The sequence below is a fragment of the Scardinius erythrophthalmus genome (genome assembly GCF_964197995.2).
Source record: "Scardinius erythrophthalmus genome assembly, chromosome: 9".
Taxonomy (NCBI): Eukaryota; Metazoa; Chordata; class Actinopteri; order Cypriniformes; family Leuciscidae; genus Scardinius; species Scardinius erythrophthalmus.
This window is the reverse complement of record NC_138229.1, coordinates 48025160-48037539: the sequence shown is the minus strand read 5'-3', so window position 1 is coordinate 48037539 and position 12380 is coordinate 48025160. Positions and strand designations below refer to the sequence as shown.

Sequence of the window (12380 nt, the reverse complement as noted above, 5' to 3'; positions counted from 1 at the left end):
TTGACATTGTCGAGTCATATAGCCCTACAGACAAGACCTCATCAAGCCAAATGACTCAACCATCTTCTAGCAGCTACTCTGGAGAAATCGAGTTTGATGAAAATGGTGAGTGAATGGCTACACACACATGCAATAAATTTATGATTTATGATTTTGGTCGAAAAGTGACAATTGTTCATTACATTCATATGATTTGCCATTCCCTGCCTGAGAGGGATGGGTACAATGCAGAGGATGAATAACGTTAACAAAGTTTGAATTATTAGTAATATTATCTGTTAACTGTCACTGTTCCATAGGTGGGCAAACTGTCAGAATAATATATATATATATATATATAATCTTTACATTTTATAGCCTATCTGAAGTAATTGTTACAAACTATATATTATTGGTATAGTCTAAGATCATAGAATACATGAGGTTTTTTCAGTTTTGTATTATGTAGAAAGGAACCATCATTTTTGTGAATAACGCACATCATAAAAAATATACGGTATTACCTGCCACCACCGTTTTGCTTTTGAACGATGTAGTGACAATACCTAGAAGCAACACAATTCTACATGCTATAGGCCTGCAGTAGAATAGGCTGAACTGGGTGAACAAATGCTGACCTCTGTCTCTGACTCTAGACTAGGCTATATAGACTAATGGAATATGTTAATATGCGTATTCCATTCATGATGTTGCCATCAGAAGCTTCATGATCACGGCTGAAATTCTTGTTGACATTCAGTAGCATGTTGTTGCCTTTTTGAGTTTAATGCAATTTTTTTTTATTTACAGGAGAAAAGGGAATGACGCCCAACGATCCAGAATCGAATGGTCCCACAGATTCTCCTCTTGCCACATCCACTGACATGGATGACAGCGATGCCACACCCATTTGTGATGAGCAGCATGGAGAAAGCAGTGCAAGGCTGGCCATTCCTGGGGCTCAAGCTAGGAAGCACCTGGGAAGGAAGCGTAAGGCCAAAGATTGTCTGGATGATAGTGGGCTGCAGGCTTATATGGCTCAGCAAAGCAAGCAGCTACATGAAATGTATGAAGCTGAGCAAAAACGGCAAGCACAGGAGAACGCATTCCTTGAGAATTTGCTGAGGGCACATCAGGAGGCAGAGGAAAGGAGATTTCAAGCTATGCAAGCTCAGCAAGAGGCAAATCGTTTACACAGCTAGTGGCCACTCTCGCTAATGCATTGTCTTCTGGTCAGTCACAGCACCCACCCTCGCAGCACCCAACTCACTTGATGCCAACCCACTTTATTCCACCCCCAACCCAGTTGATTCCACCAGCACCAATGAATTTAACCCCTACCAGTGCATGGTCCATTCCTCAGCCACCCTGGGCCCAACCACAGCAGCCCATGGCCCTGCAGCTCTTGCGACCATCTATGGTCAGACCAGGTGAAGAGGCTCAAAATGTTTCATCTGTTGAATCGCATGGCAACCTGCCTATATCCGCTGTACTACATCAAGTGAATGACAGTGAGCATTTCTACAACTTGTAGATGGTGAAGGTGCACAGCAATCTACCTCATACTGTTATCGGTTTGTATTATAATTGTTCGTTAGGCTCATTGTTGTAAAGGAGTCTGCATGTGTTACTGTGAGTGTAGTTGCACAGCAATCTGTAGTGTTGCAAACTATGTTTTATTGTTATAAATAAGTTTACATTTCTGAAAAGATGAGCAAAGAAGAGACGTTTTAGCATTTAAATTTTCATCCACAAAGAATTTTATTTTTTCTAAAAATCTATTCTCAGTAAAGAAAACTTTGGATGTAAAAAAATAAAGGTATGTTTATTTAAAATGCTATAAAGAACCTTTCTTGAGAATGAAAAGTGGTGTAAAATAAATAACAAAACATGTATAACACTTTGCTATCTCAGCAATAAAGTTATTTTTTTTGTTACAAAACTCTGTTGTAGTCATTCAAGTCAACCATCACATAAAACATTGTCAGTGGTCAACCTTGGCTGCTGGTTAAGTATCTTTTGCTTTGATGAACAACAATTGAACTATTTAAATCAGAATCAAAACAATTACAAGCAAAAGATTTCTTCAATTTGACTGACAATTATATAAGTACCTTAACATTACCCTTACAGCCTTGAAAAATAGGCACACAGTGCATTTCTAATATCTTGACCACTCTGATCTCCGGTCTCCTCACAATTCTGTCTGTCATCCAATTCATTCTCTTCACCTTCATCCTCTTCATAGTCTTCGTCATTGAATATTTCATTGTTGACTTCACAAAAGTTGTGTAATACACAACATGCTGAAATGATTTGGCTGACCAGAGAAATGTGTGCTTCATGTTGCTTAAGGAGGCATCTCCATCGACCTTTGAGGCGCCCAAAGGCTCTCTCAACAGTCATCCTTGCCTGACTCAGGCGGTGGTTGAAGTTGATCTGTTCAGCAGTCACTCCTCTGCCTTCGCGGAATGGCTTCATAAGCCAGGGGAGTAATGGATAGGCAGCATCTCCTAAGAGCATTAGAGGCACATTTACTCCCTCAAAGTTCTCAGTCCATTGTGGCAACAGTCTGCCGCTCTGGCCCCGATCAAAAAGAGACGAAAGGGCAAAAACACGAGCATCTTGGACTCTTCCTGGCTGTCCAATATTTATGTCCCAAAATTTCATTTTGTTGTCTACCACAGCCTGAAGGATGACTGAATATTGCCCCTTGCGATTAAAGTAGTCTGCTGGTGTGATGGGTGGAGCCTTGATGGGTATATGGGAGCCATCAATGGCTCCAGCAACTTGGGGGAATCCCCACTTATCTCTAAAACCTTGTACTGTTGTTCTTAAATCAGCATCAGAGGGTGTTTTGATGTACAGTGGTTTCAGGATTGTATTTATGGCTGTGACTACTTCTTGGGTGATGAGGCAGCAAGTGGACGTACCAACACCAAAGAGGTGGGAAATCGACCTGTATTCTAGGTTTGTTGCTAGCCTCCACAGACAAATTGCTAAACGAATCTCTACAGGGAGTGGTCTTCTGTATCTGGTGTGTTGGCGGGTCAAATAGGGCCGAAGAATACCACAGAGATGAATGAATGTGCCTTTTCTCATTCTGAAATTCAGCAACCACTCTCTGTCAGTCCAGTTATTATTGATAAGTTGCCACCAATCCTGAGAGCGTGGATTGACCCAGATTCTCCTGTAGGGAAGGCAGAAAAAAGGAATGTAAGATAGAAATTAGCCTATAGGCTACAGACAGTTTCACATAGAGGGGCACATGCTGAAACAACAACAGGCCTATCTATTAACCATAGGTAGTCTATAGAATTTTCAATACTCAAGAGTGCAGATTGTGTCTTTATTTACACTGATAACTATCTCCTATGCCAGACAAATCTGGTGAAAAAAGCAGTGTGCAAAGTGTGACATGGTTATATTTTTACTATGTAAATTGGGGTGATGAAAATGCCAATACATGACTTATTGACTTATTAAGGATAGCACTACACATAGTAGTATGCAGTAATGTTAGCAGTAGTGCAGTCAATCGTTTTTATTTATTTTTTATTATTTTTAAGTCTTTACGTTCATTTAATTATTTGACTGATCTTATGCTCTTATGAGGATACTTAACACAACGGACATTTTGGCATAATGGTTTGTGTTTGTTCGTTCAAGTGCGAAAGAGAATTCCATTCCGGCGCGCTGTCTGGCCACACGATACTGTTGCGCGTCTTTCTGCGCGTCGTGTGTGGATCATTGGAATGGAATGAATGAATGAGTGAGTGTGTGCATCAGGACATTCACATACAGAGCGTTCTCTTTAGTCTAATCGCACATAAATGCTTTAAAAGCATTTGCATGAATACGAGCGAGTTCATATAATGTGACGAAAGTTACAATACAAGGTTGTTGTTTGGGGGGGGGGGCTGCTTTTATTTACGTTAAACTGGACAAAGTTAATCGCAAGCGTTAACGTTGACAGCACTTGTTAGCAGTATATACAATAAGAATCTCATTATTTGAATGTGTGAACATAGCCCCTCTCTATGAATGAAAACTGTATACCTTATCCGTCTTCTGCGCAGTGCCACTGTCAGCATGCCATGGTAGGCGCACATGAGAGTATGTTCTCTCCGCCGGAACTGTCTTGCAGCACATCGCCGTCTTCTCAAAATCCGAATTACAACATCGTATAGATGACATTGTATCATATGATACTCATTAGTTTGTTCATATTGCGTTTGTACAGAATAACACAAAAACAGTAAAAGAACAAATATTGCAATACGAAATATCTCCATGCTGAGCCTTTTTTTTGCACTTCCTGATTTCCCTACTTGAGAATCCTTGTCCAATGAATGGACGACCTTAGCACACGTGTGGTTTTGTTTACAAATTTTGGTTCACTTTCAAAAAGAGCAGTGTGAAAGCAAACCGTACTAAACCAAAAAAAAAAAAAAAAAATTTGGTCCGGACCAAAGCAAGTGAACTATCGGACTTTCCTGGTGTGAATACACCCATATTCTGGCTGTACTGAAGACGAAGCGGTTTGACCAATCAGATGAAAGGGCCTTTTCGGCTCCGCCCACATGTGCAAACAATATATCTATAAAACAAATATCAAAGCCATAATCCGATTTGTAAACCACAAACGAAAAATTAGAAATCGAGCCGAAATCTCATTTTCCGTTTATTAAACTAAACGAAACACCGAATAAACGATCCGTCTTTTCATTTCTCGTTATTCCATTCCAAACAGGAAATGAAATGATCAGATGATACACGGACCGTGTACGTTGCGTTCATTCATTTTTTGATTTAATATTGAAAGTCATTTTATTTTTTCAAACAAACTAAAAACAAGTATTCAGTTTGATTTTTCGTTTTTCGTTCTCGGGTAGAAACATTTATAAACAGCTTGAATAATCGATTTCTACACATGCGCGGGAATGAAACGCACCTTTCCTCTGATTTGTCAGCCGAAGATCAAACTGTCCCGTCATCAGTTCTTCCTCAGCTCCACTACGGATTCTGAACGCGTTTATTGCAACTTCTACATTTCATCTTTTCCTCATCAAACACCCAGACTAATGGCTCGACACGACCCGCACCGGGGAAGAGCCTCGACAGGGCTTTCTTCTGAGGCTTTCAGTCCTCCAGTGCCAGGGGGTCCGTACAATAATTTACTATAACCTGCTGTATTTTCCGGACTGTAAACTAAAGTCACGTTTTTATCATGAAACACGTTGTGATTTATTTCAGGGTGACCTAGGCCTTTACAATGCATTTAACTTTGTTCACATAATCTAAATGTTGACTTTCAGAAGTAGGCGTGCCAAGAAGACTATTCGCTGTATTTTGGTTTATATATATATACAGTATGTAAGGGTTAATGCCCTTCGAGGTGTCCATTATCAGGTATTAATGGACGACGGCGAGGCGTGAACTGTCCGACGCGCAGCGGAGCGTTGCCTCCGCCGAAGTCCATTAATACCTGACAATGGACACCTCGAAGGGCATTAACCCGCTTATAACATGGTCACTTACGAAAGAAAGAAATATTTAATCAATTAATAATACTTTAATGTGTTTTAGAGTAAAAATCGTGAGGGTTTTTATTTATTAAGTCGAGCGCACTATTTAATATCTCCCGTATACAGGCGTTGCCAAGCACCGTGGCCACAGCGACCCGACCGCAGCAGTTGACCAGTGAGTTTGAGCCAGCGCAATCATTTAAAACTGTCATCAGGCAAACTGACGGGACGCCTTTCCTAGGTGTACATTATCACTTTTAACGGACACTCTGCAGCCAATCAGAATCGAGTATTCACCCAGACCATGGTATAAATACTTTTTAACCACAAATGCCCGTCTTGTACCATCTCTGAGATGTGCCACGTATTACATCATCACGTTGGAAAGGTCACGCGTCACGTCATCATAAAATGTGTTTCTTGGGTTTCATGACCCTTTAAAATTATATGAAATGAATCTGTAAACATAAATACATCAATGATTTCAACCTTTGTATTGTTACAATGTTGGTCGTATATTTAAATGAACAATGTGTAGTCTTTCTCCATGTGACCCTTACCTTGATATTCCTGTTTATTTGTCAGCAAAAGTCTGCTGGATGAAGATGAACACGCTAGTTGATCATCATAGATCTGAGTCATTTTCTCTCTCTGTCTTCAGTCTGAATAGATGCAGAATTACAGAGAAACAGAGTCTCATCCTGACTTCAGCTCTGAGATCAAACCCGTCACACCTGAGAGAGCTGGACCTGAGCAGGAATAAACTAGGAGACTCTGGAGTGAAAAACCTCAGTGATCTACTGATGAACCCACAATTCAAGCTGGAGAAACTACAGTTAGTATCATTATACTGTACAGCAATTACAGTGTGACTGAAGTTTATTTATTTGAAGACAGCAGGGCTTATGTTTCATTGTTTATAGCAGTGCACTTTCTGGGGTTTTAAACTAAAACACTTTATTCTCAATATCTCACAAAGAGTCTGAGTTCACATTATATTTGTGTAAAATTCTTCACATTCATGATTTGTTTGTAAGATAATCTCTCTTCCTCTGTTTGTGTCTTTCTAGTCTATATCGCTGTGGCATTACAGATGTTTCTTCTTTAACTCAGTCTTTGACGAACTCAAAAGCACTGCAGTTTTTAAAAGAGCTTGATCTGAGAGACAATAAGATAGGAGACTCACGGCAGCGGCTCAGAGACGAGCTACGAGACTCAAACTGTGTCCTGAGGTGAGGAAACATCACTGAGATATTAAAGAGATCTTCATTTACCTCTGATATGTGAACAAACCTTTCAAACCTTCGTGAAAGGAAATCATCATTAAGCTTTATTGCAACAAAGGGTTTGTGTGAGAACAGAATGTGAAGTTATTGAAATGTTTAACACAAAGGAGGAAAGAGAAGAAAAGCTCACTGTCACAGCTTTATACATCAACACCTGCTTTATTAACTGTGTCAGTAGAAGTGAATCATTTCAGTGTGAAAACAGACTTGGTCAGATTGTAGTAAACGCTGCACTCCTGCTAAAATCAGTGCAGTTCCAGCTTCAGCTCACAGCGTCCAGCTCACATGAGAAATGTCTCTGTCTCTAGTGTGTTTTTACTGTGACAAGACACACGTCACACTACTTTACACTTACTTTACTCTCAGTTATTTACTAAGAGCCTACAAACATGTTTAAACTAGAGGACAAACGGCTTTAACTAAAGGTTTGTGTTTGAACTCAAAATAACATTTGTATTTGCTCCCTGTGGTTTATTTAATACGCCGTACATTCATTAGTTTCTCCTTTACAGAGACTCAATAGGAGTCGCACCGACACACACACACACACACACACACACACACACACACACACACACACACACACACACACACATATGAACATGATTCATGCTTTACATCTATTATATTTAAAAACACAGATATCTATGCAAGATCATGTAGAGTCAGTAATTAATCTGATTACAGGAATTCAATTTAACTTATTTTTACTAAAAAAAAACATGTAATTGAAATATAATAATTTGCACTTTGTTCCACTGAACTCTGATTGTTTTCTCTTCTGTTCCACTTTACAGAGTAGATGAAGATCGATCACCAAACATCCCTGATGAAGATCGATCACCAAACATCCCTGATAAAGGTCGATCACCAGACTCTGACAGATGTGTTATATCGTAGTGTGAAATGATCATGAGAGGAGCAGAAACCATCAGCTGATCCACAGAAGAGTCTCACTGCTGTCTATGAGGAGAAATAAATGTGCAAATGTGTTTCATAAAGGTGGAAGAGACTCAGACTTAACAATTAAATAAAGCAGTGTGTGTGTTAGCATGCGTTTTAGAAACATGATATTGAATGATCAATGTTGGTTTAGGATGTATAATAATTATTTATAATATAAATATAATAATGCATTATTATAAATATCTATTTAGTTTTGTGTGAAATCCAAGTTTTGGAATTGGGAATATATTGTTGATTCTGATTTGTATTTGTGTGAAGTTGTACATGTCTTATATAAAAAATATATATATATATATAAAAAAATATTATTCTTATTTTTTTTTGTAAAATCTGTGTTTTGGAATACATTTGTGTATACTGTGTCAGAAACACAGTATATATATATAGTTTTTTTTTAATATTATGTTGTGTTGTGTATTTTTTTGGTGAGATATGTCCTCTATATTTATCTAACAATTTCCAATTTCCTCTCATGAATGTCATTTACTGCGTGCGCCAGCATCAGTTGTGCGCTCCGTTAATTTTGTCATTGATTTTTCGCCATACTATTATCAAAGTTTAAAATAACTAAATCAGCTATTATGCACAGCTGAGTGAACAACACAGGTTTACTCTGTGTGTGTGTGTGTGTGTGTGTGTGTGTGTGTGTGTGTGTGTGTGTGTGTGTGTGTGTGTGTGTGTGTGTGAGACGCATAAGGTGGTTTTCTGCTGCTTGCAAACGAACTCTTTTGAGGAGACAGTGGATGTCCATTAATAACCGCGGCACGGCTCGGGAGCAACCGAACTCAGAGCGCCTCCTCCAGGTAGTCTCGGGTTCGGGACCCCAGTGCGCACCCGGGTCCACATGACAGCGTTCACATTAGCGATCTTTCATGCGAACCGTTCCCCGTTCCGGACTAAACTGCAGTGTGAAAGCACCCTTACAATCATGTGAGTAAGATACTGACGATTCTAATGATGAAAACATTCCCAAAATAAGTAAAGGAATAAACATTTTTATTTTAACAGAGGGGATATAAACTGACAGCATACCATGAGGGGTATAGTGGATCACAATACACACACACACACACAGTGGCGGTGAGAGGACTAGTCATGCACACACTTATTTGATCTTATTTAATAGTTATCTCTCAGCCATAACTAACACATTATTTAGATATGTCTGTCATATTACAACCTTGAATAGAGACCCTCTGTCTCGGTCACACACTTAAGCCTGTTTTGTGCTTCTGCGTCGAGTCGACGCCGTACCTCCGCGGACCCCTCTGCGTCGACGCGAACCCCTCTCCAACCCCTCCGCCGTAGCTCGACGCGCACCTCCAAAAAATGGTAACTACGCGTCGAGGCGACGCAGACCCCAAGGGCTGTGATTGGTCAGATTATACATTATTTCCGAAGTGTAGCTTTTCCGGTTTCCCCCTCCCGCTATAGCGACATTTTTAAAGTGAACACTGCACTGTTTGTGTTCAACGATGGATCAGGTTTTTTTTTATATATATTTTATATATTAAAGTTATTTATATTTTTAATTGTACTTAAAACTTTGCCCTTTGTTCTTATTCTCTTATTCTTCTATGTTCTTACTTATTGTATAGAAATTTGGGGCAATAATTATAAAAGTTCACTACTCCAAAAACGAGCAGTTAGAATTATACACAAGGTGAGATATTTTGACCACACAAATATATTATTTCTGCAATCTAAAATTTAGATTTTTATACTGCTCAATTCTTGTATAAAACCCACAAAAATATATGCATATGTATGGGTGATAAAATGTTGTTTTTTTATTATTTTTTATTGTGTTAATATATATGTATATATTTACATATTCATTTATCTTTTTTTAATCAATCAATAAATAAATCAACGTTTGTTTTGCAAAAAAGATTGTTGTTTATTTACAATACAATGTTCATGGTTACATCATGGATATACAGTTATTAACCAAAGTCTGCCGCGGGACACTACTCCATGTGGAGACTTCTTTTTCTCCTGCGATTAAACATTTGCAATAAAATCATTTGTTAAAATACATATAAGGCTTCTATGATGTTTATCATGGATCGCGTAACACGCACTGTGAATCCGAAATATAACGTTAGATGAGGAACACGCTCTGTGAGGAGAATATTCATTCTTATATGGTTATTTTTATTACTGCACTATAATTTCGTTAAGCTCTCTGGCTGATACACACACATATAGCTTTGAAAGACGCTGGAACATTGTTGTTCAATGTCGATTAGCTCCAGCTGCAACAACACTCTCTCTTTCTTTCGCTCGCCATCGGAAATGAACAAGCGGAACCGACGCACTGAACCAAAATAAACTAGCAAAGAGATTCGCGAACCCCACACCCCCCTAGCGTTCTGGCGGAGAAATGTACCGCGATGCAACGCAACTCGACGCAGAACTATAAAACGGCCACGACGCCGTAGGAGTGACGGCGTAGCTACGCCATCGAGTTGACGCAGAAGCATAAAACAGGCTTTAGTCACACATTAACTTTCTGACAGTCACGTATACAAGCTCATACACACACACACACATTCATAAGGGTTAATACAAGTTCTCTGTTGTAATAATGTGGCAGAGGATCATGGGACTCCACACACAAACCTTGTGCATTATATGACCTTAATCTCATTACTATCGTGCTTCTAAGATTCTATGAATATAAGAAAATGCAAACATGTAGAACATATGCGTCATTCACAAACTGTGGTCCATCGTCTGAACTGATTTTCCTGTGAATTCCCCATCTCGGCACTATTGCTGCATCCCTGTGGTTTCAGTGTTCAGCGAGACTGATGATGTTCACCTGTGCTTTTCTGCATCAGGACATCAGCTCACTGAGAGGAACACTGAACCTCTACTTTGAGAGACCAAGTCAGGGCGTACTACCAACATGTCCTATTCCGTTGATAGGAAGAGATTTAATGTGTAGTTTGGGCCTGACGTTGATAGCCATTTCTGGGGATATTAAAAAAGATGAAAACGAACAAAGTTGTTTGTTAGAAACTCCAAAATGGGCTTATGAATGGGGCGTCAAACACGGAAAGTGGGCTTCATTAATGTGCAAAAGGGCCAAAGGGCAGGGTTGAATTACAAGATGTGCATATCATGACTCCGACTGACTTACACTGCACATCACATGTGGTCGACAGAGATGAACACTGTGAAGGAAAAGGGCTGGCAGAACCGACCAGTGATAATCTGTGTTTAGCTGTATGTTTAGGAATGATCATATGTGTGCCTTATCTGTCTGACAGAAGAACAAGCTCTTTATATTTAGTGATCTGCATTATCTTTAGCTAAGGCTGTGAACCAAGGATGGTCTGAGTTAGGGCCTTTTGTGAAGAGTTGTGTTGAATCTGAAGATTGGACAGATTATGATCAGGGTATAATATTTAACAAAACTTTGAATGCATATTCTACTTGTTGTAATGAGAACAATAAAGTATAATTTGTGAGAACAATAGTCCCATTGAGGACAGACATTACAGCAGAGAACATTCATCCGGCCTTAAAGGCGGTCCCTGTGAAATGATGGGCAACATATAAATATGACGTGGGGTTAACTGCGGGTTGTGAACCAGTGACGATTGTTCCAAAGTCCGATTACAGACCGTTCAACAACAACACGCCAGTGTTCCAGTCACTACATTAAGAGGGGATAATTGTGCCATAACTCTCCTGTACTTACATTATTTACATTAAATCTCATATTTAATGTAATTTAAACTGTAATGCAGAGTTAAAGATAGAATAAATAGATACAAATGGTGTTGTAGCAAATTCTAAGTCCTCAAATCGGGTCTCGAAGAAATCTCTCAAGAGTCAAATTTCCAGGTGTCAGAAGAAGTAACTTTATTGACAAGCAACAAAGTGAGATGCAGCTGTTCATCTGATCTACAATGGTCAGAACCTCAGGTTTTATACCTTTTCTTATCACTAGGTAGCCAATCAGCTATCGAGATCTCGCTACCGTTAGCGTCACCTTTCCGGAGACATTATTCTATTGGTGGAAAAATCTTTGGTCATACCCATTTTCTAGAACATCTTTGGTCACGTGATTCAATGCACCTGCAGTGTTGTCATACCATCCATCATTTTTAATTGACGTTTTTAGTACCATCTTATCAGCTACCCATACACATCTTCTCTCTGAGCTTGTTAGGTACTCTTTCATCCTCACAGACCACTTGACCTAATTTGACCTGATGTATCCTGATTTAACCTGGGTTCTGACTGAGACACAGAAATACAGACTTTTTACATGAGGCAAAGGAAAATCTCCAACACATCCCCCCTTTGGGACTTATTTAAGTCCCACCTTCATGTTTATCCCAGAACGTATCTTCATGCGCAAGCCTCCTTCCTTTATCTATCAATCATGGCCAAAAATAAACCATCCGTCTTTCTTATCAATAGGCTTTTGTCACAAAGGTACACTCTGGAGGAATAGTGAGACCAAACATCTCCGCCCCCCTTTGACTAGAGCGGAGTAAAAGATCTCACCTTCCTTTTCTATTATCATTCTTGAGGGAGAGATGAGCATCTGTTATCCAGTTTTAATCAACATTTCTTGTACAGGCTTGAGGGTAGAGTTGTC

General features: G+C 39.4%; 1 protein-coding gene across 1 annotated transcript in view; it reads left to right on the top strand.

Moving 5' to 3' along the window:
- The window catches only part of LOC308695671 (uncharacterized protein), a gene marked incomplete at its 5' end in the record, with an annotated part of 63983 nt that extends 56157 nt beyond the window's left edge, over positions 1-7826 (top strand). Inside the window, 3 exons of the mRNA XM_081373849.1 lie at positions 6169-6342; positions 6578-6739; positions 7591-7826. Coding sequence (XP_081229975.1) covers positions 6169-6342; positions 6578-6739; positions 7591-7693 — 439 coding nt within the window. The 3' untranslated portion in view covers positions 7694-7826. The remainder of the gene's footprint in view (positions 1-6168; positions 6343-6577; positions 6740-7590) is intronic.
- Between the last annotated feature and the right edge of the window lie 4554 nt (positions 7827-12380).